The sequence below is a fragment of the Antechinus flavipes genome, chromosome 2 (genome assembly GCF_016432865.1).
Source record: "Antechinus flavipes isolate AdamAnt ecotype Samford, QLD, Australia chromosome 2, AdamAnt_v2, whole genome shotgun sequence".
Lineage (NCBI taxonomy): Eukaryota > Metazoa > Chordata > Mammalia > Dasyuromorphia > Dasyuridae > Antechinus > Antechinus flavipes.
Window position 1 is genome coordinate 654,670,328 of NC_067399.1, and position 27,600 is coordinate 654,697,927.

Sequence of the window (27,600 nt, forward strand, 5' to 3'; positions counted from 1 at the left end):
GGAGACAGGAGGGCAGCAATTCCCATTAGGAGGAAGCTTTTCAAAGAAAAGAAAGAGGGCGAAAGGGCAAAAAGGGAGGACAAGAAATAGGGAAGCAACAAGAGGAGGAAAAGAAGGGAGAGGAAAAGAGGGATGCAAAGAAAGAGGAGGGGGGGGGGGGGCTGGGGAAGGCCGGGGCCTCACCTGGACCAGGTAGTGCTCCTGTGTGGACTCCGAGATCCGGCCCACTGTGTAATGGGCCTTGAGCACCTCATCGTGGATCTGGAACTCCTCTCTGCAGTTGTACCTGTCCCGGGGAGCAGAGACGAGGTCTCCCGCTGGCCCCGAGCTGCCTCGAGCACTCCCAGGAGCCCCTGGGACTCCCCCTCCACCCCGTTGGCTCCCTAAGCAGAGTGGGGACCCCGCCTCCCAATCTGTACAATAGGAGAGGCCTGCGCTGTCCCTGCCCCGGGACCCGTCGGGGATGGACGGCAGAAGGCTCAGCTCGAAAAGCCCCATCCAAATGAAGGCCGACGCTGTACACGGCAACAACGAGACCAGCCCATGATCGATGTGAGCAGAGAGAGTCGCTCCTGTGGCCACAGGCCCGATGCCCAACTCAGAGCCGGGCGCACAGTAGGTGCTTAGTAAACCCCAGAGGGTTTGGTCTGCCCGACAATCAGACAAAGGCCGTTCGAACTCTCCCCCTGCAGATGAGGAGGCCGACAAGCCTGGTGTCCTTCGAGGGTCTTCCTCCGCCTGCGGCTCTGACCCCATGCACTGAGCTCCAGGCCTTCTGCCCTCCCAGAAATGCCCCCCCACAGGGGCCCACGGCGTCCAGGCCGGGCGGGAGGGGTCTGGGAGCTGGAGGCTTCTCCATCCCTCCTCCCCCTTCCCATCCAGGGCATCCACAGCCTCTCCCCCTCGCCTAGATGTGGTCCCTCGGCCCGGCTCAACGGCACAATCCCGTGAGCACAAGGGCCCTGCCTCTTCCTGAGTCCCAGGATCCCGGGATTTACAGCCGAAAGGGCCCCCGGAGAGGGTCTAGTTTTGCAACTTGAGAAAGTCTGCCCACAATCATGTTTACAGTGTTTTAATTTTTGCAAGGTGGCAACTGGGTGGCTCAGTGATAGAGCAGCTGGTCTCTAATCAGGAAGCTCTGAATACAAATCCAAGCTTAGAGTCACTGGGATGTAAGCCATGTAACAGCTGGCTGCCTCAGTTTCCCCCTCTGTAAACTAAAGGCAATTACAGTACCTCCCTCACAGGGTGGCTGTGAGCATCAAGTGAAAATACTCAGAAAGCACTCAGCACAGCGCCTAGCATACAGTGGGCACTTAATAAATGCTTGCTCCCTCCCCCCCACACAGGCCATCATTTCATTTGATCCTTATAATAACCCCGTGAGGGAGGTACAATTATTATCTCTGTTTTATAAATGAAGAAACTGAATTTCAGAAAGCTTAAAGGCCTCGCCCAAGGTCTCACGGCTAATGAGTGTCTGAAACAGGATTCGAACTCGGGTCGTCATAAATTCAAGTTTTGCGCTCTATCCACCGGGGACGCCAGCCCTTCCGCAAACACAGATGCCTCCCCCAGGCCCAGGGAGCCAGAACTTTAATTTCCCCTCGGAGGTTGGCTAACTCCCGTCCCGTGGGAGAGCCCCGGGGGGGCCGTGGAGATCTCGCCCTGGGAGACGACCTGGGGGGTCCCAGCGGAGCTCGGAGATCCAGAGGAGGGAGTGGCCTCCGAGGGACGGCCCGGCCCTTCCATCCCAGCCCCCCGGCCCGTCTGCTCAGTCACTCACGTGATCACGACGGGGGCCACTTTGTTGGTGATGATGGACTTGGCCCGGCTGTTGTGGGGGCCAGCGGCCTGGAAGGAGTGGATGCTGAGGGAGTGGCGGTCCTCCATGCCGCCCTGGAGGCCCTCGAACGGGGGGCCCGACACCGCTGTCTGCTGGGCGGTGCTGGCCGTGGTACCCATGCTCCGGGGACGGCCGCCTCAGGACGCGATCTGCGGGGGGAAGGCAGGGCAGGTGAAGCCCGAGAACAGAGCCTTCCCAAGCGCCCGAGGAGGTCGGGGAGAGCCCGACCCACGCGCGTCGGAAGCAGGATCGGAACTCGAGCCCGGCTCGTGGGATCGCGGGATCAGGGTCAGGAGGGAGCCTCCAACAGCGATGGCGCGCTTGCCAAAGCTCGAGGTGCCCGGGGTCACCCAGCGGGGCGTGTCGCAGCCCCCCTCTCCCGGCCCTGGGGCCGCACAGGAACCAACCCTGAGGGCCCAGCCCCTCTCCGGAGCACGGGACCCCCCGCTCCTGGCTCCGGGTTCCGGTCCTGCCAGAGTCCCCCAACGGCAGCCGGGGTGACTGACCAGGCTCTGGGGCAGCCTCCCTCGCGGCACCCCCCGAGCCTCAGCCCACCCTTTCTGGTCCGGAAACTGCTTCCTCCTCTCTTCCCCGGCCGTCAAAGCTGATGAGTCCCAGCAGCCTCCCTAGGACAGCTTCATCAACACACACACCTGGTGTTTACAGGGGCCCCTCTGCAAAGGCTCCGAACGCCAGCCCAGCTCTCTCTGTTTGGTCAAAGGAAGGGCTGAGGCTCCAGGAGGCCCACGGGAGCGGGGGGGCAGCCATGCTCAGTGGGAAAGGAGAAGGCCAGAGGACTTGGGTTTGCTCCTACAACAGCCACCTGTGAGGGCCATCCCAGCCAGCCACTTCTCCCCCCTGGGCCTCAGTTTCCCCATCTGTAACCTAGGGGGAGGGGACATCAGATGGTTCCAACACTGAACGGAATGAGCCTGAAATGTCATCACAGAATCACCAAATGTCAGAGGCCACAAGAGCCCCCCCGGCTCTGCGTGAAGCCCTCCAGAGGGGCTGCAGGACACTCGTTCCCCCGGGATTGCCCCAGCCGCTTGTGAGGAGTCCGGCCCTGACTTTGCAGCCCCGCTCCCCGGCCCAAGGCTGTGCCCTCCAGGGCCAGGCGGGGCGAGGATCACGGGGTCCAAGCCCACACTGGCCCCTCTCCCCATGACAAGGCCTAGGATGCCTCCAAGACGGCCGGCCCGGCTCCCCCTTCCTAGCCCCTCCTGCAGACTAAGCATCCCGGGCCCTGCAACAACCCCGTGGGACCCTGGAGGCCGATCCTCTCGGCTTTATCCCTGTGACAGCCAGGGCAACTACCGGCCTCCGCTTCCCAGGCCGGGACTCGAGCAACGTCCAGAGCACCAAGCATCGGCCTCCTCGGGCCTCCCGGCCTCCCGACAGCTGGCCTGGGCCGAGGGAAGCGAGAGAGGAAGGCCAGAGGAGGGACAGAGAGGGGAGGAGAGGGGTGAAGGGAGGGCAGAGAGGAATGAGAAAAAAAGGGGGGAGGGAGGAGGGGAGGAAGGGAGGGGGAGAGCAGAGGGAGGGTCAGGGAAGGGGGGGGAGCCAGCATCCTGGGGAACAGCTGGCCACAGCTGCTCCCGGGCAGGCTCAGACATCCCCCAAGTAGGAGAGAAGGAGCCGCTGCCTCTCCCACAACCTGCCTGCTCTCCGGGCCCTGACTGTCCCCGCCAGCTGGCAGCCAGCCACGCTGAGGGGGGACCCAGATGTTTGCAGCTGCAGAGCCAAGGCCTGCTTGGGGAAATCGGGCCGTTCCAAAGCCAGGGCCTCCATCAAGTGGCTCTGCATGCCTGGGGCCTGACCCCAAGATCCCGGTGCCCTCGGTCTGAAAGGAAACCAAATTCCCTTCCTGAAATCTCCCCGCAGCTCCTCCTCCTCCTCCTCCTCTCTGCAGGGGAGGCCCGTTCTCATGGTCTCCAGGGCCCCCATCAATGGCTTCATCCTCTTCCGGACCCCACAGAACAATGCTGCTGACAACTCCCATTTCTTCGGTGCTTTATGGCCTGGAAAGCCGGCCCCGCACCAGCCCCAGGCAGCAAACGGGGGATTGTCGCCCAGAAGCCCAGCTCTGAGAGGCTGGAAAGGCTCCAGCGGCCGCCTCACCTACCCCACGTGGCCGCGGGAAATCCCCCCGTGAGATCAGGCCCTAACTTTACATGGGCACACATCTCTACCCAGTTGTTGCTCTGTCACGGCTGACCCTTGGCAAGCCCATCTGGGATTTTCCCAAAGGACCCAAGATGGGAGGCCGGGCGGCCTCAACGGCCCAGCCTACCTTGGGGTGGATGGCACGGGAGATTTCCCTTAAGGAGGATCCAGTGCAGGGATCAAGGACTCGAGGGCTGAGGTGAAGAGAAGGGCTCAGGCCAGCTCCACTGGGCCCCTGGGGTCAGAACCGGAGCCCGGGCAGAACCGGAGCCCGGGCAGAACCAGAGCCCAGGCAGAACCGGAGCCTGGGCAGAACCGGAGCCTGGGCAGAACCGGAGCCTGGGCAGAACCGGAGCCCCAGAGAGAACCGGAGCCCCAGAGACAGCAGATTCATGTTCAGCAGAAGGGAAATATCCCATACCATCCACCCCAAGGTAGGCTGGGCCGTTGAGGCCGCCGGGCCTCCCATCTTGGTTCCCTCAGGAATCGATATGAGAGAAGATGCACCGTGGAACGGGAACAGCCTTGCCTTTTCAGTCATCGAGGCAGATTTACAGCCCATCTCTACTTTGTACCTGGATGGCCCTACCCAGGACTCTCATCCTCTCTGGGCCTCAGTCTGCCCATCTGTAAGACAGAACGGGCAAGATGGACAAGAGACGATCTGGGAGAGGTCCGAATCCGAGCCGATTGTCGGGGCTCTGATGGACAGACTCAATGACCTAGGACAAGCTGAGCTTGCCAACTACAGACCCTCCCACCTCAGCAGGGGCTAATGGGGAGGAGCATCAAGGGGAATGGGCGTGGGGGTCGGGTCTGGCCTGTGGGATCATGGGCAAGACTGCTCTCTGAGCCTCAACTTTTTCATCTGCAAAATGGAAACAATAATACTTGTCTAACTCAGGATACTGTTGCTATTGAAACTACAAACCAAGATACATGGAGACGAGGTAGGAAAGTGAGAGAGTGGGAGAGAGGGGAAGACGGGCTGTGGAGGAAAGGCTGCAGGGCCAGCCTCCAAAGCCGGGCTCAAGGGCTGCCCCAGCACAGTCTGTGACACCGTGGGCAGCACAACGGCCTGGCACCTTAGGCCAGTCTCTAAAGCCATGAATGCCCATCAGAAGTCAATAGATGCCCATAGATCTGAGCAGTCCTCCACGTGCCGCACACACACCCACCGCACGCAGCCACAGACACGCCGGAAAGGGACGAAATACGAGTTACCAATAGACAAAACCCCCGATGATAATACAATAATGTAGAAAAGCAACCAACTCGATTTTCTGCCCTCCTTCCTTGTCTAATTAACTGTGCAGAAGTGGCCAAATCCAAGCAGCTGAAGGCACTGGAGTAAGAAAACAACGGAAAGAAATCTGGATTTGGAGTTGACGACCCAATTCTGTCTCTTCTGAATGACCTGAGCCAAGTCGGTCAGAGTCACGGGTCCTCGGCCTCCTCCTCTGTTAAACCAGGGGCTGGAAGACGTGGCAGACCGCCCAAGGGTCCCTAAGAGTGCTAAGTCCAACCTCCACACTATGGTCTGAATAAGGAGTCCTGGGCAAGGGGATGATCTGACAGGAGGCTCCCACTTTCCGGATGACGTCTGGTTCTGATTATCTTGGGGAGAACAATAGGGCCACTTGCTGGGTCACACCATCCCCAGAGCACGGTCCCCCCAAGACTGGTCTAATCCCAGAATGTTTTTTCATAGTCGGGTCCAGAATTCAAGGGAATCCCCTTGACTGCAGCCTAGGCCAGACCGAGCTCCTTGCTCAGACTCTGGGCTCCAGATCCCACTAATTCTGGGATCTTGGAGGTCAAATACAGGAGAGAGTGTCCCACTCAGGTCAGAAAACCTGGGATCACAGACACTTCTGGCCTCTGGGAAATAAAGGGCTTGATTCAATGTTCTCTAGGGTTCCTTCTCCTTAGGAACTCCCGGGTGAGCATATTCAGGGCTTGGGACCCCAGGGCCCTGTGAGCGCCCAGGTTCAACACCCAAATGGCCCAATTTGCTCAGCTCTGTCTGACCCCTGACCTCTAATACCAATCCCACAGACTGGATAATCAGCATTTACGCAGAGCCTTAAGGGTTAGGAATTTTAATCTCATTTGATCCTCACAGCCTGGGAGAGAGGTGTTATTATTATCCTTTTACAGATGAGGAAACTGAGGCAAACAGAGTTAAGGGTCACCTAACTGATACAAGATTGGAACCCCCTTTTAACTCTTAAGATCAGCATTGCCTCAGCTGCCTCAGCAAGGGAGGCAGAGAAGGAAGGTCAGGGACTGAGTCTGCTGTCATTGATAGTTCCCAGAACCTAGCGGGGAGGGCAGTCTATGGACCTACTCTGAAAACTGGCGAGGTGGGGGCGGGGGGGGGCAGAACGTCCTAGACAACATTCTCAGATCCAGAAAGATTTGTAGACTCCCAGAAGGTTAGGAGGGGGGGAGGGCAGAGAAGGGAAAGATGGGTAAGGGACAAGAGAGGATGAATGAGGGGAAGGGGAAGGGAAGCGAGGAAAGGAGAGAGAAAAGCAAGAGAAAGGAACTACAGAAGAAAGACTGGGGAGGAAGGAGAAAGAAAAAGGAGCAGGAAAGGAGATGAAAGAGACAGAGAGAAGGACAGAGAGAAAGAAAGGAGAGATAGAGACAGAGACAGAGACAGAAAAGACAGAAAGAGAAACAGAGGCGGGGGAGGTGGGGAGAGAGAGAGAGAGAGAGAAACAGAGGGAGAGAGAGAGAGAGAGAGAGAGAGAGAGAAACAGAGGGAGAGAGAGAGAGAGAGAGAGAGAGAGACAGAAAAGACAGAAGAGAAACAGGGGGGGGGAGGAGGAGAGAGAGAGAGGGAGAGAAACAGAAGGAGAGAAACGGGAGAGACAGAGAGAGAGAAAGAGAAGCAAAGGGAGAGGGGGAAGGGAAGATGACATCTGCATGAGAAAAAGGGCAGGGAGAAAGACTCTAGAATGGGGCAGGGGAGGGAGGAGGCCCAGGCTTCGGGGGCAAACAGGAGGGGCGCCTCCTCCCCCTCCTGCAGGCCCGGGGAAGCTGGGGGAGGGGGAGGCCTGGAGAGAATGGCTCGGCTGTCCCGCTGCTGCCGGGGACCCCTCCCCCATGGGATTCCGCAGCATAAAGGGCCCCAGGGAGGGAGAGCCCCCGGCCCCGCCAACCTGTCATCCCTTCTCCGGGGCACAAAGGAGGCCGATGTGCCAGGCCTGCAGATGAGGGGGCGGGGCTGGCAGGGAGCCCGAGGGTGGCCGGCACCTGTCAGCCCCAGAGCTCCCTGGCAGTGTGGGAACCGAGGGCCCGAGGCAGGGCGGAGGAGCTGAGGGGGCGCTTTCCCGGGGGCTCGCCGCCAGCCGGGCCCTGGGCGCCCCTCTCACCCCCACTGTGCAGATGGGCAAACCGAGGCTGAGAGGCGGGGGCTTCCCCACGTCGGAGGCAGTGAGGGAGGCTCCGCCCCAGCTTCCATCTGGAAGGGGACCCTGGCCCCGCCCCCCCAGCCCCACCATGCCTGAGGTCACACAACAGATCTCCCGAGGGGTCAGGGGTCACACGGCCCCAGTGCATGCTGGTCACCTCCAAGCCCCCAGAGATGAGGCCCTGAGGGGGCTGAGGAAGGGGGAGGGGGAGGGAAGGTCCCTCCCCAAGGCCTCGAAGAAAAGGCCCGAGGCGGTTACAGGGGCAGAGACACAAGGTCAGGGAAGGCCCCGCCCCGTGGGGGTGAGGGATGGAGCATCCCAGCGGGGACAAAGCACCAGGCACACAGTAGGCGCATGGCGCTTGCTGCGGGGCCCGGCACACAGTAGGTGCACACAGTAGGCGCGTGGTGCTTATTGAATACGATGATTGGGAAATCAGGTGAAGATGTGGTGGAAGACCCTGGGCTGTAATTTCTCCTTTGGGGGGGAGGGGACACATATGACATAAACCCATCCCAGAATAATCCACAGCACTCACATGACCCTCTAAAATCTCAAGTTTGATTATCTTGTCTCATTTGATTCTCACGATGACCCTGGGGGGAGACGCTACAATTCTCTTTTTACAGATAAGGAAACTGAGGCTGGGAGAGAGTGGATCCGTGGAACTGGGACTTGCTGGTTCCAAGACTGGCGCCCCTGGTGTCCCTGGTCTTTAGGACTTAAAAGGGCTCTTCCTCGCCATGGGCCTGGGTCTGGGAGTGGGGGGAACAAGCCTTACCACCCCCTCTTTTACAAAGGAAACCGAGGGTTGGCAGAGCACCAGCCCAAGCACAGGTGGGCCCGGACTCCCTTCTCCCAATGCCACGTTCTCTGCCACCCCCTGCTGCCAGCTCTCCCTCCTCCCCACCAGGCCAGGACCAGCTCTCCCTCCTCCCCGCCAGGCCCGGACCAGCGCTCCCTCCTCCCCACCAGGCCAGGACCAGCGCTCCCTCCTCCCCACCAGGCCAGGACCAGCGCTCAGTCCTCCTGCTCCCGGGCCCATGTTCGTTCCACGACTCTTTCCTCGGCCTCCCACTTGACTCCAAGCCCTGGGAGAAACTCTCCCCGAGTGCGGCCCCAGGCGGCCGGGGCCCTCTCCCAGCCCTCATTTGCAGCCTCGAAGGTGCCGGGGCCCCTTCACAATAGGGCTAAATATAGGGCCGGTGTCAGCTGGGGGAGAGGAAGCGCCTCCAGCTGCAGGATGCATCTGCCTGGCGCAGCCCGAGGAGGAAGCGGCGGCCGCTGCTCCTATTGTGCTGCTGGGAGAACCGCAAACCTTCCCGGCCCGCCCGCCTCGGAGGTGAGACCAGGCCCGAACCGCTCTGAGGCTCCCAAAGCTCCACTCACGTCTATGCTCGAAACGACCCTGCCTCAGTGCGTGGCTCTGCCCATTTTACAGAGGGAGAAGCGGAGGCCCTCGGTCACTCCGCGAAGGCCCCTCCCTTCCCCGCCCCACGTCCCTGGAAGCCCTCTCGGAGCCCCCTTCGGGGACAGCCGCTGCGGGCGGGCCTAGTGGTGTCTCACTGGCCGCTTAGCGAGGCCGACGACTCAGAGCCGAGGAGCGGCCGCCAAGGGCCCTGGGGCTGAACGGGGAAGGATTCCCGCCTTCCTCCTTGCTGCTGGGGAGCCCAGAGAGGGCAAGCCCGGCGGCCCAGCAGCGCACAGCCCAAAGCCCGGGCTCCTGCCAGCCGTCGTCAGCCCTGACCGTACCCGCGGGCCCAGGCCCGGGAGCCCGCCGCGGCAGGGGAGCTTCGTGCCCTTCCCCCGGCCCTGGGCCCCACCGGGGCCAGAGAACCGGCCGCTCTCCGCGGCCCGGACCCGGGGGTTCTCTGCGTAGGTGAGAGACTGACCATGCGCCCAAATGCACCCAGGGAGCGGCTGTCCGAGGCCGTACTGGCCTGGCTCCGGGCCAGCGCTCCGTCCTCCCGCCAGGCGGTCACTGCTCCCCGCGCACAGTGGGCACTTCAGAGGACCGATCCGAGGGCCTCAGGTTACAGACGAGGAAACCAGGGCTCAGAAGCTGCAGCCTTTTCAGGGTCCCACAGGGTGTCTGAGTGGAAGGAGCCCAGGTCCTCAAGGTCCCAAGCCTTGCATCCTATCCATTAGCCCAGCCCAACCCCTGTGGCTTCTTCCCTGATCTGCCTAGAGGTGGGGGCCGGGCCAGATGACCTTCAACCTCCAGGACGCCTAGAAGGAGCGCCTGCTCGGTCCCTCGGCCGCACCACAGCATGGGGCAGCCGGGTGGGCAAGAGCAGAGGGGCCTCCTCCCCATCACCTCCTCTGGGGGTCCCGAACCTCTGCTGAAGGGCTGGGAGGGGTCACCGAAGCGGGCCTGGATCCACGCCCCCCGCAGGGCCACGGACCCAAGTCCCTCCGGCTCCTCCCTCACCCCAAAGGAAGCTCTTGCTCCAGTTAAGGGATGTGAGCAAGACCACCGGCCCCTGAGGCAGACTGAACTTCCCAAGCTCTGCTTCTTCCCTTTTTGTGTCCTGACTCCTCTTCCCAGAATCCCGCTTTTAAATGCCCACGGCAAAATACACAGGATTACAAGGGAATATTTAAATATTAAATAATATTAAAATTAAATGATTAATTAATTTGTTTGATTATTATTAAATATTAAATTTAAAATGTTAAATAATGTTAAATATTAAAATACAATACAAATATATAAACAAAATGTAAATACAATCATTAAAACGGTTTTTAAAACTTTCAAGAACTCGAGGTTAAGAAGTCCTGGACCAGCCCACACACTAAAAAGTCCACATCCTCCCATCCTTCCCCCTTTACCCACACAAAAGGCCTCACAGTGCTCAGGAGCACAAAAACCTCCAGAGTGTCAAAGCTAGAAGAGCCTAAAAGCCTGATGATCGGAGCTGGGCGGATACTTAGAACACAGGACATCAGAGCTGGGAGAGACCTTACCACGCAAAATGGCCAAGTGCAAAAAGACCTTAAACACAAAATATGGGGCAGCTGGGTGGCGCGGGGGCTAGAGCCCCAGCCCTGGAGTCGGGAGGACCTGAGTTCAAATCTGGCCTTGGACACAACATTTCCTGGCGGTGTGACCCTGGGCAAGTCACTTAACCCCAACTGCCTCAGCAAAAAAAAAAAGAAGAAGAAAGGAAAAGGAAAAAAAAAGAAAATATCACTGCTAGAAGGGACGTTAGAACAAGAAATGCAGCCAACAAAAAGAATCCCCGTTCCAACACAACTGAGGGCGCTAGTAAATTTTGAACAACCAGCTTTCTAAGTTGACTCTGCATCATGACTGTTTTTCCATCACCTTCTCAAATCCAGACAATCCACAAAACCATGAGCCACGTCCGCTCTGTGAGGGTTTTAAGGTTTTCGGGGTAAATTCGGCGATCGCTGAGCTGGTGATGACCCGGACGGACGGTCCTGGACCTGAGGAGAGGGTCTCCAGACCACGGCAGGCCTGCGCCCTCCCTGGCAGCGGCGGGCGTCTGCGAGCCCGGGGGAGAAGCGCTGCTCCGGACACGGCGACGCGGAGCTGTCCAGGAGGCATCCGGCCAGAGGGGTCTGGTGCCCAAGATGGACATGCTTTTAACCGCCCGGCGTCTAGAGATCGGATAAACAATAATGGGACCTACGGGAGTTAACGAGACGCACAAGGAGGGGACGGTGGAGGGAAGGACAGAGTCGGGGGGACCCCCTCGATTCGGAGGCAGAAGGGAGCTCCTAGCTCGAACCCAGAGAGAGTCAAGGAGAAGATGCCGCAGAAACCCGAGGGGAAAGAGCGTCCGGGCAGATGCAGGCGCCCAGTGGGCTGGAAGCTGCTCGAGGAAAATGAAGACAAGAAAAGGCCATTGGACTAAGCAATTAGAGAGCCCTCCCTGACAGCCATCAGTAGGGTGGTGGGGAGGCAGAAGGCACAGGACCTTTCCAAGCATTCTAGCCTGACTAATGGGAGGACAGGTGTGGGAAGACAGCTTGAGGGGAAGATTTTTTTTTTGTTTTTGCTGAGGCAACTGGGGTTAAGTGACTTGCCCAGGGTCACACAGCCAGGAAGGGTTAAGTGTCTGAGGCCAGATTTGAACTCGGGTCCTCCTGACTCCAGGGCTGGGGCTCTACCCACTGCGCCATCTAGCTACCCGGGAAGATTTTTTTTTTAAGGCATCTTAGTAGCTAGTCAGGAAACAGCCAGGAGCTAGGGAAGCAGCGAGGAAGTCTGGAGAAGGAGACAAAGAACAGCTGCGGCAGTAAGCTCGCCGTCGTAGCTGAAGGGGCCTGAGAACATTAAACACACACGGACAGACAGGGCCTGAGAGTCAAAGGCCAAGAATCTCAGTTGACAGAAAACGGGCTCGGGGAGACGAAGCCATTTATCTCCCGTGGGGAGCCACAATCACACACCCCAGCTGTTTCCCCATGTCAGCGCCCATTTTGCCCCTGAAGGACACCGAGTCAATAACCGCCTTCGTACTCGTGACCTCATCTGATTTTTCAAGGTAGGAGGTAGAATGTTCTTGTGCTCGTTGCACAAATGGGGAAACTGAGACCCCGAAAGCAGGTCCACTGACTCCCTTAGGACAGGGCCAGGACTCTTTCTTTTAATTCTTTAGCATCACACACTGTTCTTTCCACAACTACAACATTTTTAATATTTATGTTGACATATGTGAATGTCAAGAGGAAACAACTGAGCACTTGTTTTATGCTCTTTGTTTATTGAAAATTTATATGTTTATAATTCACTTTTTGGTTTTTACATCACATTTCCACCCCATCAGCCCCATCACTCCTCCCAGAAAACATCTCCTTACGACAGAAAAGCAAAACACCAAGTACGAGAGCCGCCGAGTACGAGCGGGCCCACGGGGTCCGCAAACACCAAGTACGAGAGCCGCCGAGTACGAGCGGGCCCACGGGGTCCGCAAACACCAAGTACGAGAGCCGCCGAGTACGAGCGGGCCCACGGGGTCCGCCCCGTCGCTGCCCAGAGGAAGATGCCGTGTCCCAGCATCGGCCGTCTGGACCCAACACCCATCGCCGCCTCCACTCTCATCGTTAGCACTGACTCACTGAGCCGATTTCTCCACCGTGCTTCAGGTCACTAGACAATTGGGGGGGCAGTGGATAAAGCCAAGGGATTAAAGTCAGGAAAATCTGAGTCTGGACCCTGCCTCCTACCCCTACTAACCGTGGGACACTAGGCAAGTCACTGAGCCCCTGCCTCAGTGTCCCCATCTGTAAAATGGGGCTACCTCCAGGGCCACTGCAGGAACCAAAGGTGCCGTATGAATCCTGGCTATGATTACTTCCATTTGTCCATATCGTGTGCCTTCCTGAGTTTTCCATATTTGTTAACATCAATCCCCACTACAAGTGGGTCGTGAGAAAGACATTTGATAGACCTTAAAAGACCCTAACAACAGGAGCTATTGTGACTCAGGACAGCTGCCGCTGCGCGGTGAATATGGCCTGATTCTCAGCCGCTGGGCCAGGGACGCTGCCTTTGGATCGGTGGTCGCCGGCCACCAACGCCCAGCGCCCATCCCGTCCCGAGCTTCCCGCTTCAGCCAGAGGGCCAAAGCCGGCGGGCCCCAGCTCGGTATGGAGGCAGAAACAATCCGAGGGCAGCAGCTGGGAGGACAGGTCACGCGGTCCGTCACGTTCCCTTGCGTCGGGGAGACTTAGCCCACGACCGATCCGGGGTGTGCAATCAGACCTCGGGAAGAAGGCCGGCCTGAGGAGAAAGCAGAGGAGGGGGCTGCCGGCCCCACAGGATTTTAGCCACCCCGCCCCTCTCTCTACCTTCCCAAGAACAACGGCACAACGGCAAGTATCCCTGGGAGGGGCAACTCACTGACATAGTCACCCACGTCCTGTGGCCTTTTGGTCCCCTGCTCTCCTGAAAGCCAGGGCCCACAGGCCATTCCTCCCCAGGGTTGTCTCCAAGACAATCCTCTCACCCCGGGCCCAGCTGGGCCGAAAAAAGAAGCGTCTCGGTCTGGGAATCCCGAGATCGGAATCCGTATACTGACAACACTGGCTCTCCATTTTCTGCTCTCAATGGAACACATTGGACTACGTGACCTCCAGGGTCCCTGCCAGCTCTGCCCCGGTCATCCAGGTGGCTCAATGGGTAGAGCCCTGAGCCTAGCATCAGAAAGACTGACTTTCAGACGCTTACTAGCTACGTGATCCTGGACAAATCACTTCATCGCACTCTGCTGCCTCGATTTCCTCATCTGTGAAATGGGATAATAACAGCGCCTCCTTCCCAGGATTGTTGTTAGGATCAAATGAGATCATATCTGTAAAATATTCTGCAAACCTAAAAGCCTAGATATCCTACAATCCTCCCGGGTCTCTCACAAACTGCACCACGCCACAGGAGAGAACAAGGCCCAGAGAGGCCGACAGCTTCTTCAGTGTCACATGGCATACTAGGGTCCCAGGCTTCCCAGTTCCAGCTTGGTTTCTTTGTATTCCCTCATAGTTTCTGCAGGTCACGGCACCTGGATCCCACCTACACCCAATCTCCTTCCCTCCCCCCTCCCAACACTCCCAAAGAAGGAACTGGGCAGGAAGGGCAGGAGGGGATGGGGAAAGCTTTCCCAGCAGGAAGTGAGCTCAAGGGGCAGACAAAGCAACATTCCATCAGGAGCCACCCATCTGCTGATGACCCTGAGGGTCATGGGAGACTAGCGAGGGCAGGGGCAGGGGGACGACCTCTTGGCTAGGCGGAAGCCGGATTTATTGTGGAAACTGAGGAGCGGCCGGCAGACCTGGGAGGGAAGTGACTTCACCTCACATTCTGTCCTGGGCCGTTTCCTCCCTAGCTTCCTACGCAGGGAGAGAAGGCCAGAATGAACAATTAACCCTCTGGAGGCTGCTTCTCAGCACAGCCACAGGCCTAAGCAGGAGGTAGAGAGAGGGGCAGTCCAGGGCCCGGAGGAAGCAGTTCTCCTGATTTAGGGCTAATGCCCTATCCTCTGCACCATATGGACTCTCTAAAGATAATCTAGATGAGGACCCGATAATAAAACCTGAACCTCTTGCTCACAAACAAACTGAGAGATCCCCAGGGACAGAAAGAACCCAGAATCCCTTGTTCTGAGGACCCATTAAGGCCCTTCCCAAGCCCCGGTATCGGTTTAAACAGCTACTAGCTTGGTGGTGCAAGCACTGGGCTTGGAGATAGAAGACCTAAGTTAGAATCCAGCCTCACTGTGGGACTCTGAGCAAGTCACTTAATCTGTGCCAGCCTCAGTTTCTTCTCCTGTGAAATAGGAATAATAATAGCACCTAATTTCCAGGATTTTTGTGAGGATCAAATTGTACCTATATGTACGTTTATATATACACATATATGTATATGACATAAGCTTTATAGCATTATAGATACTAGCTATTATATTATTATTACTTTAGACCTTATGTAAAGGAACAATTATTCTTACGAACAGAAGACAAGACAAAAGCCATTAATCCATTGGTCAAAGACTTTAAAGAACACCGGTATTTGGAGCCAGAAAGCAGCTTTGGGTTTCATCTAGTCTCCTTCTCTTTACAAATAAGAACTCCAAGCTTCCTGGAGGATGAGAGACAGAAAAAGGAAAAGGAAGGCGTGACCTTGAGCTGCAAGGGGCCCAAATAAGTTGTCAACACCCTCAGGATCAATTCAGGAGGACTCACAGCTTTCAAAGATGTTGGAGGCTCTTCCTCATCAGTAAGAACAGATGTGGTATCAAAGTAGCCCCCCCCCACCACCCCACCCAGTCATTGCAAACCAAATTCACTTTTCCCATTTAGAGAAAAAACACGGCCAATAAAGACTTGGCAGTGAGCAGATTGAAGGCCCTTCCTGGCAAAGGGGGAGGGGGGACATTTTCCAGCATCCCCAACCTCAAAGGGAAGAAAAGAGTCTCAGGAACAGGAAAATAAAATGTTTCTCCCTCTTCCTGTTTATCTCTCAAGTTAATCCAGAAACTCCTGGTAGCTGTTTGCTAAGGGGACAAGCCAGGCCAAGGGAGACGAGCTCCGCTCCGGCAAGCGCCACATAGAGCCCATCCCCAAGTCCTGTGCCTCGTCAGCACAACTCCTGTCCCAGGGGGGCATCTGCCACAGAAAGAGAGCTATTCATCAGAGCCCTGGGAGCAGCAGGAGAGCTGGGCGGTCTCTTCAAACACACTGGCTGACTCAAATTCCTAATCGGGAGGCTGAGCCGACTGGGCACTCCGGGGTCGTGGTGGCGCTGCCCACTCCAGCTCTGAGCCCTCCACTAGTATATACGAGTGTCCTCATCCCAACTGGGGGGACCCAAATCCCACCCCTCTCTCGCCCATTCACCATTAAGACATGGAGGGATTTTTAACACTTTCTATAGAGGAATCAAGGGTTCCCACAGAGCCACCCCCATACAGAGAGGAGATCCCCCACGGCCCACACCGGGCCATCGGTCACATGCGACAACGGTGGAAAGCAGAACAGGATGGGGGTTCGAGTCCGGGAGAGTCTCGGCTTCCCCAACTTTTAAATCACTGCTTGGTGGGGAGGCCCAAAGCAATTCAACTCAGTGTTAATCTGGTGCTCACTCTGTGAGGCCCTGGGGAGCACAAAGACAAAAAGTGAACCGTCCCCGCCCTCATCCTTGCCCTCACATGGCTTACAGACTCCTGGAGGGCACACCCAGAAAAGATTGTACAAAAATATCTACCAAATGAAGACAAAATCATTTTAGTACAAACCACGGGGGGCCAAAAGAATCATCCTTTTGGGAGTACCAAGGCCTGAGCTGAGCCCAGGAAGGAATGAGGAGTTCCCAGAGGCAGAGGTGAGGAAGGAGAGCATTCTAGACATGGCCACTCTCAATGGGCAAATAGCACTTACCCTCTCCAGCCTCAGTTTCCCCATCTGTAAAACAAAGCTCAGACTATATGATCTCGGAGCTCCCTTCCAGTCATAAATCTATAATCCATCTGTGCCAGGTAAACCTCAGAGTGTTATCCAAAAGCAAACACCTATTAGCATACAGGGTGTCCCAAAGGTCTCCGCAAAGTGTTAAGCTTTAATGGGCTTTAATAAGCTGGATGTCACACAATCCAGGCAATAAAGTAATTTTGGTTTTTAGTTGTGGGACCAGATCTTTAGTTACCTTGGCAACCCATCTCTTAGATCAAAACTTCTTAAACTGTGGGTAACGACTTCATATGGGGCCACGTAACTGAATGCGGAGGTCGCAGAATATCTGGCGCCCGTAAAACGTATCCAATATTTCATTCTTTATGTAAAAATAAACAAGTTCTCCATCCCACTAACGTGCAAATTTGTTTTCGACTTCAATAAATGGTCAAATTATAGATGCACCAGAGAATTGTTTGAAGATAAAGTTCTTTATGATTTACTATCAATAAATGTTTGTATACCTATTTTAAATACCCATCTACCTTACGCCAGGCTGCGTAAAAATTTCAAGCGAAAAGGAGGTCGTGAGTGGAAAAAGTTTAAGAAGCCCCGTCTTAGAGACTCAGCAGAGCCATGGATGGGTTAAGTGACTCAGGCAGGATCACATACCCAGAATTCCTAGCGAGTCCTCCATCCATGTACTTCCTCACTCTACCTCTCAAAGAACAATGCACATGATGAACAGTTACTAACAATGTATTATACATATTATAATATATATTAAAATTTATATAAATCAAAAGTTATTATAAAAACAGTAAATATTATTATAACAGTTATTATATGTACAGCAAACTGATAGAAAGCTAGCTGGGGGCCAGGAAGACCTGACTTTGAATGCTTTCTCTGACTCAAGCCGGCTGTGGGAGCCCAAAAAACCCCTCAACTTTTCAGTGCCCTCGCCAAGCACCGTCTTGGCACCATAAACAACATTAAAACGTAACTGGGTATCAAACTGTGCATCCCCTTTGATCCAGCAGTGTTTCTACTGGGCTCATACCCCAAAGAGATACTAAAGAAGGGAAAGGGACCTGTATGTGCCAAAATGTTTGTGGCAGCCCTGTTTGTAGTGGCTAGAAACTGGAAAATGAATGGATGCCCATCAATTGGAGAATGGTTGAGTAAATTGTGGTATATGAACGTTATGGAATATTATTGCTCTGTAAGGAATGACCAGCAGGATGAATACAGAGAGGACTGGCGAGACTTACATGAACTGATGCTGAGTGAAATGAGCAGAACCAGGAGATCGTTATATATCTCAACAACGATACTGTTTGAGGATGTATTCTGATGGAAGTGGATTTCTTCCACAAAGAGACCTAACTCAGTTTCAATTGATCAAGGATGGACAGAAGCAGCTACACCCAAAGAAAGAACACTGGGAAATGAATGTAAACTGCTTGCATTTTTGTTTTTCTTCCCGGGTTATTTCTACCTTCTGAATTCAATTCTCCCTGTGCAACAAGAGAACTGTTTGGTTCTGCACACGTATATTGTATCTAGGATATACTGCAACCCATTCAACATGTAAAGGACTCTTGCCATCTGGGGGAGGGGGTGGAGGGAGGGAGGGGAAAAATCGGAACAGAAATGAATGCAAGGGATAATGCTGTAAAAAACTACCCTGGCACGCATTCTATCAATAAAAAGTTATTTACAAAAAAAAAAAGTAACTGGGCAACAATTAACAAAATAAAAATATGATAAAACCTAGATAATGTCAGTTTGTGGTTTTCTAAGCCAAAACAGAGCAGCAGAGCTTCTACTGTTGGCTTCTAGTGGAATTGCTCTAAGCAACTCTCCTAAAAAGGGGATTCTTAACCTGGACCTAACAGGAAGTCTGTGAACGTGGGAAAAAATTCTCTATTTTCACTCAGCGGTTTTCTTTGTGATCCTTTTTAGCTTATGATATGCATGTAAATGTATTCTTTGAGTAAGGGGTCTGTAGCCAGGACATCATAACAAAGACTATGACTGAGAGAAAAGGTGCCCACCTGCACCAGGAGAGGATGTTTCCTCACCTGGAAGCTCCCTATACTAATGACTCACAGGTCCAATCTTTCTCCCCATCTCAATAGGCCGTACCACGGGAAGAACACGTGTTAAATAAGACCTTATATTGACAGAGCTACTTAAAAAGCACTTTCTATCTATTATCTCATTAAATTCTCACAAGCAACCTGGGAGGTGGACATAATAATAATAATAACCTAAAGGTAATTACAACTGTCTCGCTATTTGTCTTAATCTGGGGTAAGCCACAATCTTCAATAAAGTTCAGTTTATCCATCTGTAAAATGGGCATGATAATAGATGTGGTCAAAAATACCAGGATGATTGTTTTTGAGCCTTAGAGCAGAGCTGGGGAATTTTTTTCCTGCCGAGGGCCATTTGAATATTTTGAACATAATTCACGGATCAAACAAAATTATCAACTTATAGAACTCGAGCAGTAGGAGTTGTTGTATCTTGCTCTCAGCTCATCATCGCCTCAAGTTGCCTTGGCAGGGACGGACAAAATGATTTCCAGGCCCATCCTGCCTTAAAATATCATCGAAACAGACTCCGCCTTTGAGAGCCCTGGTTTTAGAAGAATTCCTAATTAGACAAGAGACAGGGGCCATATTTGAAGATAAAAAGAACGCATAAATCTGACCGTAATTGTGTGTGTGTGAGTGTGTAGGAAATTATACCCAGAGATAAAATTGAAAAGTACAAACAAAATCATATCAGAAACTGATGAGAAACAATTAATGGGGTAAATAAAACCTTTGCAGCAAAATTCTCTGATCAAAGTCTCATATCTGGGATACACAGGAAATCGGACACAAATATGCAAGAACAAGAGCCATTCCCCAACAGATAAATGATCAGAGGAAATGAATAAGCAGTAATCAAATGAAATATGAAATCCTTCCGGCATATGGGAAAAAGCTCCCAGCACTTAAAAATAATCGATTGATAGAATTTATTAAAGGAAGGTAGGAAGGGAGGGAGGGAGGGAAGAAGGAGGGAGAGAGGGAGGAAAAAAGGAAAGAAAGGAGGGAGGGAGGGAGGGAAGGAGAGAGGGAGGGAAGGAAGAAAGGAAGGAAGGAAGGAAGAAAGGAGGGAGGGAGAGAGAGGAGGGAAGGAAGAAAGGAAGGAAGGGAGGGAGGAAGGAAGGAAGGAAAAAAGGGAGGGAAGGAAGAAGGGAAGAAGGAAGAAAGGAGGGAGAGAGGGAGGGAGGGAGGGAAGGAAGAAAGGAAGGAAGGAAGGAAGAAAGAAAGAAAGGAAGGGAGGAAGGAAGGAAAGGAGGGAGCATTTTTAAAAACGCACAAAGAGCAGAAGGGAGTGTGGAAGGGACAGACACAAATGGCAACTGTGCTCCTAGCTTGGGAAACTCAACATAGACCTAACAAGCACAAATAACAGCTCTGAAGCTTCACACACAGATTTTGGTTCTTCCTTTAGAACCTCACTGCGGTTTGTTGATGACTAAACGTACAAAAACATTTTAATAAATCATTTTAAAGGAGCCTCGGGTGCTGGGTGCCCTTCGCCTTTCCTGACCCCGCAGGCGGCCCCCCTCCGTTTTGCGCGCCCTGTAGTCTCCCCGACAGAAAGAGAGGGGCCGAGGGCAGGATGGGTCTTTCTATTCCCGGGCCCAGCACACGGCCATGACAGATATATTAAATAATCAGGACAGATCAATCACATTATTTTTTTTATAAGGTTAAAAAGCAAGACAGAATGATAGTGAGCGGGAAGGTGGGGGGAGAGGTTCTCCTCCCTCCCCGCCCCTTCCTTTCCCAGGCTGCTAGGGCTGAGACGTTGCTCCAACACGGTCCCACGATGCCACAGGGGAAAACAGGAACAAGAGCACCCAGTGCCTGTCTCACAGTCACGGGGGCAAACTATGTCCTGGGCCCAGATTCCAACGTCTCCCCAGGACCTCCGAGCGGAGCGAAGGCTCAGGCCTTACCCGCACTAGAAGAGGAGCATGAGGTCCAAGATGCCCCCAGCATCTGACCACGCGTCAGAATCTGGGGCTGAAAGGGACCTTGGAAGTTGCCCACAGACCCCAGTTCCCTCCCCTAGAGATCAGAAAACTGAGAACCGGCAGGAAAGTGACTTATGTTTGGTCACAGCCAGAAATCAAAAGAACCATAATCTGAAGCCCGATCCTGGGACACCAAATCCAGGGCTCTCTCCCTTCATTTACATTTTGTAATCCTTATTCACAGAAGGACGGATCTCGAGCTAGAAGGGCCTTCAGAGCCGCTCCCCTCCAACCCCCTTCATTTCAGATAAGGGAAAGAGATGACATGATTGCACAGGTCCCCTGCTACCGTCTGAAGCCGTATCTGAACTCGGCTCTTCTGGACGCCCCCCTCTCCGCTCTGCGCCCGGCCGGCCTTTTCGTTCAAGCCGCTGCTCCTCCACGGGTTCACACAGGTCGTGCCGTGTTTCTCTGCCCTATCTCCTCGTACCCACGGGCACCCCCAAAACCCAGGCCCCCAAAGCAGCGCCTCGAGCCTGTCAATTCCAAGGGACGCCCCCTCATCCACACAGGGGCAGGGTGGGAAAGGGGATGACCGTGAGTAGCCCCTTCTAAGCCATTCTGTGGCAGCCAGGTGGCCCAGCGGGCAGCACACTGGCCTAGAGTCAGTGCTTCGGCCACGTACCAGGCGTGTGACCCCGGACCCTCGTGTCTGCCCGTCTGTACGATGGGCGCTGTACCCCAGTTTGGGGCGAGGATCAATGAGATAATCATTGTAAAGCACTCGGTCTAGTGCCCGGCACATCACAGGAGCTACAGAAAAGTTAGTCCCCCTTGCCTCCACTGACAAATGAGGGGATGAGACCGAGAAGCTTCCACGTCTACGATATGCTACAAATGCTCCTCTCACAATCAGCCTGCTGAGAAGGCTGTGAAAATACCCATAGGATGGATGGGGAAACTGAGGCCTAGAGCAGGAAGGTGACTGGCCCAGCGGCTGCAGGACGGCCGGTCTGGTTATTCCATATTAACGACGTCACAGCCTCTGTGGGTCTCCAAGTTCCTCAGGGACGGGAGGGGACCAGAATCCCTGCCTCTGGTCACCTGGAACAGGTGAGAGGCACCTGGCTCGCCATTGACCTTGGGCCATGAGATCTTAGCCAAGTCACCTTCTCTCTGAACCTCTATTTCCTCATCAGCAAAACGGTAACTTCAAAAGTCCCTTAATCTCTGATTTGAGAGAACATTTATTAAGCACTTACTGCATACCAAGTACCGGGCTAGGGACTGGGGATACAAATGCAAGCAAGGCAATCCCCAAACTCACGTCGAAGGATGAGAGACTACAGGACGAGGTGGGGCTTGCAGACATGGGGAGGAGGTCAGCCCACACTCTCCTTGGGAAAGCCTCGAGGCTGCACACATGCTCACAGAATTCTAGCCAGAACCACCTGGAAGTCTCCCCAGAACTTCAGTCCTCATCCTAAAAACACATCCACGGGGCCGCTCTGGAAAAGAGCTGGCACTCCCCCCAGCATCGCTAATCAGTCTCTGCACCCTTTGGCCATTCCTGTCCCCAAACAGATCAAAGACGGTGGGAAATAGCCCCCACAGGGTGTGCCCAAAGTCACTAAAACAGAACCTAACACGGCCTGAGGATCTGGGGACGTCCCTTACAGAACAACACTTATAGCAGCTCTGTGGGCGGTTGTAAAGAAATCAAAGGGCTGCCCATCAACTGAGGAATCACTGAGCAAACGATGGCAAATGGGCAGCCTGGGCTATAGAAAATGATGGGAAACTGGGGAAGCTTTAGATGAACCGAGGCCGGGGCATGGGCAGAACCACTTATACGGCAACTACGCTCAAGGCTAATTATGAAAGGCTCAGGACACAGACTGAGGCAATGACTGACATCCAGGACCCTGGAGAACCAAGGATGCTTCCAGCATCCCGCTTTTCATCCTGTTCGGGCCAAGAATCATGGGAGCTTATCTTTAGGGACATTCGACAAATACTCAGAGACCTCAGGGACCCAGTTCTCCACCGGGCACCCTGGGGGGACACATGCTCAGGAAGAGAGCCCTGAATCCTTGGGGTGAGGACCTGGGTTCAGGCTGGCACTATCTGGTCACGCTCTCTGGCCTCAGTTTCCCCAATATGTAAAATACAGAATTGAAGAAGATGGTCCAAGGTCCCTCCTGAAACCCCCAGGCCCGAGGGCAGCCCCCGCCTCAGTCTCACTGAATATTAACCCCAATCCGGCGGCTCCTCACACCCGGGGGCCGGGGCTTGGCCCTGGCTCTGCCTCTGCAGAAAGAAAGGGCCTTGTGGTCCCTTCCAGCTCCTATGACTCAGGAAGGGGGGATGGGGGCTTGCTGGCTCAACCAAAAAGAAAGCCTTTTCCCCTCAACTCCCCCCTTTCACTTCAAAGACTTCAAAGCTTCTCCCCGGCGGGAGCCCGGGGCCGGGGCCGGAGCCAACGTTTGTGGCCCGGGATCAGGAATCCGGCTCGTCGCTCTCCATGCGGGCATTTCCCCGTTGGGTCTGGGAAGAGGGAGGGAGGGATCAAGGCCCCCTCCCCAAAGGGGCCGTCTCCAGGTCACTCGAGGTGACGGAAAAGGAAAGAGTCCGCTTTGGAGGACGAGACCCGGATTTTTGGCGAGGTCCAGCTGCAGGCCAGGAATCCTGCCAGCCCCTGATTCTTTGATCTGGAATTGCCCAAAAATCCCAAGGAACCGGAAGATAACAGAATGTGGGCCCAGGCTCTCTCTGATTATTATTATTATTACAGTTGTTAATAAATAATAATCCACCAAGTTCTTTTCGGTGGCTCCCGCAGGTGCCAGAGGAATTTTCCCACAGCCCAGCTCCGAGCGTGTCACTTCCCAGAACAACAAATTCCAGCGGCTCCTGTGACTTACACGACTGAACACAAATATGTCTGTCGGGCACTTAGGGCCTTTCACACCCTGACCCAACTGCACCTTTCCAGCCCGGCGTCGTTCACTTGTGCCCGTTTTTTTTTTTCTTTCTTTCTTTCTTTCTTTCTTTCTTTCTTTCTTTCTTTCTTTCTTTCTCTTTCTTTCTTTCTTTCTTTCTTTCTTTCTTTCTTTCTTTTTCTTTCTTTCTTTCTTTCTTTCTTTCTTTCTTTCTTTTCTTTTCTTTTCTTTTCTTTTTTTTTTTTCGGCTAAGGCAACTGGAGTTAAGTGACTTACCCAGGGTCACACAGCTAGGAAGAATTAAGTGTCTGAGAGCAGATTTGAACTCAGGTCCTCCTGACCTCAGGGCTGGTACTGTACCCACTGCCCTACCTAGCTGCCCACAATTTTGGCCCTTTCTTGGCAAAGATATTAGAATGGTTTGATATTTCTTTCTCCATTTTACAGATAAGCAAACTGAGGCAACTAGGACACGGGACTTGCCCAGGCTCACCCAGCTAGTGAGTGTCTGAGGCTGAATTTGAACTCGGTTCTCTCAGAGCCTGGCACTCCATCCGCGGCACCATCTTGCTGCCCTGTTTCAGGCACGCTGCTGATTACTTCCCGTTCTTCCTGACTGTTCCTTCCGTCTTCCTCTCTCTGCATCGACCCCAGACCCTCCGTGGGGACGTCCTTCCCTAAGCTCACCTCCATAGGAAGTCTCTTCCGATCCCTCTGCCTGCTGTCCTTCCCCACCCAAGCAGAACTCGCCTGTATTTACCCCGTACACACGCTACCTCTATTTTCCCGAGCACATAGATCAGATACCGAGAGCATGGAGCAGACCCTAGAAGGGAAGCCTGTCGAGGGGAGGGGCTGTGTCTGTCTCTCTTTCTTCCTTTTTTAAATCTTTATGTGCTTAGAGCTTAGCACAGGACCTGACACACAGTCGGTGCTTAATAAATGCTCATCAACTCGACTGTCCAGGCACTGAGCTGGATGTCAGAGATATAAAAACACAAGCCAACTGACTGTGGCAGTCCCTGCCAGAGGAGACAACATCAACCCCTATTCAAGGGAAACAAAAGGCACCAGCATCTGAGAAAGATCTGGGGGGTTCAGTGAGCTCCAAGCTCGGTGGGTCAACAGGATGAAACAGTAACAAAACAACAACAACAAACACTCATCGGACGGTGGGCTGTGTCAAGAAAGAGCCAGGAGAGCCCTCTGTCCTCACCGGGAGCAGCGTGGCCAATTCTGGGCACAGCACGGGTAAGCCAAAGGAGAATGACGGGGGAACGGGGGATGGGAGGAGGGCCGGGTCATTCTGGGCTGCTGGGATTGCCCCCAGAACCCCCTCCTGGAACCTCTCCCGGAACCTCCCTCACGGAACCTCTCCCAGAACCCCCCTCCCGGAACCCCTCCCCCCAGAACTCCCCTCCCGGAACCTCTCCCAGAACCTCCCTCCCAGAACCTCTCCCAGAACCTCCCTCCAGGAACCTCTCCCAGAACCCCCTCCTGGAACCTCTCCCGGAACCTCACTCCCGGAACCTCCCTCCCAGAACCTCTCCCAGAACCCCACTCCCGGACCCTCCCCTGGAACTTCCCTCCTGGAACCCCCCTCCCAGATCCCCCCACATTCCCAACTGTCCCAGAGATACTAATCTTGTGACTTCTGACCCAGCCTGCGGTTCCTTCTCCTGCACGGGAAGGCTGGTCCCGGCCAACTTGGATGCCCAGTCATTTCCTCTACTGAGCCACCGGACGGCCTCAAAGTTCTCATTGCAGTCAGGATTTGGGGTAACATTAGTCTGGTGAATCCCATGAGCCGAGTAAGAGGGAGCCGGCCTGGGGAAAGGAGAGAGGTAAGGGCTGGATGGAGGGTTCGGGAGGGGGGAGATGGAAGGCCCAAGGAAGTCAGGAGCCAAATCTGGGCTCTGCCCTGCCTGGGCTGTGTGACTCTGGCAAAGTGTCTTACCCTCTCAGAGCCCATCTGTAAAATGGGCACAGTAATCCCCGGGCTCCTCACCTGGCACCACCCAGCACACAAAGCAGCTTATAAACCCTGCAGGTGGTCTCCCCGGGGGTCCCCGCTCCTCCAGGACTCCCCCCTCGGGACAAGTACAGCCTTCGCTCTCAGCCTCGGGGCCTGGCCAAAATGCTGCCCAGCGGGGCAGTCTGGTCTGAGGGGTTTGGAGTGTGGGGACCCGAGTCCAGACCGAGCTTTGCTCTTGATTGCCTGTGAGACGGGGCCCCGGTTCCCTCCTCTGACAGGGAGGGAGTGATCAGGGGGTCCCCGAGTTCCCTTCGTGCCGCGAGCCTCAGGCTCGCACGGGGCAGCGTCACGGGGGGTCACAGGGGCTTCCGCGTCTGGCCTTTGCCGGTGGGAAAGGCCAAGGTCAGCCCAGGCCGGCCCCTCCTCGGCAGCCCGGAGCACCCCACTTCCCCGGCCAGAGGGGGACGCTCCCGGACACAGACTGAGTGGTGGCCGGCCCTGAGCCGGGCGATGGTCACGCGAACCAGGGAAGGCGGCGGGGAGAGCGGCGCGGGGCGGGCCTTCGGAAGCCCAGAGCTGTGATTTGGGGTCTATTCTTAGTAAGCCTCCGGCTCCCACCCGAGGGCCCCGCCCGGGGCAGCCCGGCGTCCCCACCCTCCTCACCCGAGTCCCTGCCAAGGGAGCGGCGCCGTAACCCGGGCGACGGCCACAGCCGGGCGCCCGAGAAGGGGGAGAAAGCCGGCTGCTTCACGGGCCCCGGGCTCACAGCGACCCTCCGGCTTTGCTGCCGGCTCCCTGGGGCCTCGGGTTTCCCCCGGGCCTCAACCTCCCATCTGTAAAACGAGACAACTCCTGCGTCACTGCTCCCTCTCCCTCCTCGGTCCTCCCCAAAACCACGCCGTCTTTCGACAGGCCCTCGAGGCCCAGGAGAACGCCTGGGAGAGGCCCCCGGCCCCCAGTGCCCCCGGCCCCGGCCCCTGTGTCAGCCTCCCCGCCCGGCCGGACCGCAGGAGTCGGGGGCTCTGCCACAGAGGGAGGCTCCTCGGCATCCGCCCGGGGACGGAGCCCAGGGAGAACGCGGGACAGGAAGCGGCTCTGGGGTCGTCCCCCGTCTTAAAGGAGCGTGCTTTTGCAATCACTGGGGACTCGAAGCCACCAGCTCCTGCACGTGAGCCGAGGGGGCCAGGGCCACAAGGAGGAGAGATCTGAACCCAGGTCCTCGCACTTGGAACGGAGCACACTCTTCCCACACCACGTTGGCTCTCAGAGCTCCTCGGGCCCAACCCTCTCCTTTACTTCGGGTCAAACTGAGGCAGAGAGAGAGGTCCGGAATAAGGAGCCCCCCAGAACCCCTCGGAGTCCCAAGCCAGCTCTTCCTGGAGCAGCAGCAGCCCCCCGGGCCCCACCGGACCCCAGGACAAAGCCCGGGCCAAGAGGCATAAGGATATGGGCAAAGATCCTGCACCGAGACGCGCGAGGGAGGGGGCAGAAGGGGCTCTGGGGGGAGGAGGGCCAGGGGCCCAGAAGAGCTCAGGGAGAGACTCTGAGGAAAGGGGCCCACAAGGTCTCCGGACACACGCGCACACACATGCTCACACACACACACACACACACACTCACACATGCACACACACACTCACTCACACATGCACACACACTCACACGCACACACACTCACACACACTCACACACACACACTCACACACGCACACACTCACACACACTCACACACACAAACACTCACACACACGCACACACACACGCACACACACACGCATACGCACACACTCACTCACACACACTTGCACACACGCACACACTCACTTGCACACACGCACACACTCACACACACATGCACACACACTCACACACACATGCACACACACTCGCACACATACACACACTCGCACACACACTCACACATACACACACTCGCACACACTCACACACTCACTCACACACACACTCACACATGCACACACTCACTCACACACTCACACATGCACACACACTCACTCACACTCACACACACTCGCACACTCGCTCACTCACACACTCACACACACACTCGCACACTCACACACACACTCACACATGCACACACACTCACTCACACACACAGTCACACACACACATGCACACTCACACATACACACACGCACACACACACACACTCGCACACTCACACACACACTCACACATGCACACACACTCACTCACGCACACACACACTCACACATGCTCACACACTCACACACACACACATTTGCACACTCGCATACACACAC

The 27,600-nt window shown here is 55.2% G+C and overlaps 1 protein-coding gene across 2 annotated transcripts in view; it reads right to left on the reverse strand.

Annotated features, from left to right (window-relative positions):
• Nucleotides 1–27,600, reverse strand: part of PALD1 (phosphatase domain containing paladin 1) — a 73,203-nt gene that overhangs the window by 39,617 nt on the left and 5,986 nt on the right. The window contains exons 1-3 of one of the 2 annotated variants that reach the window (XM_051982529.1): nt 2,500–2,852; nt 1,787–1,995; nt 184–286 (exon numbers count right to left, since the gene is read on the reverse strand). In XM_051982529.1, the coding sequence (XP_051838489.1) occupies nt 184–286; nt 1,787–1,965 (282 nt within the window). In that variant the 5' untranslated portion in view covers nt 1,966–1,995; nt 2,500–2,852. Of the gene's footprint in view, nt 1–183; nt 287–1,786; nt 1,996–2,499; nt 2,853–27,600 lie in introns of those variants that run through there. The other variant, XM_051982528.1, reaches the window with a different exon arrangement.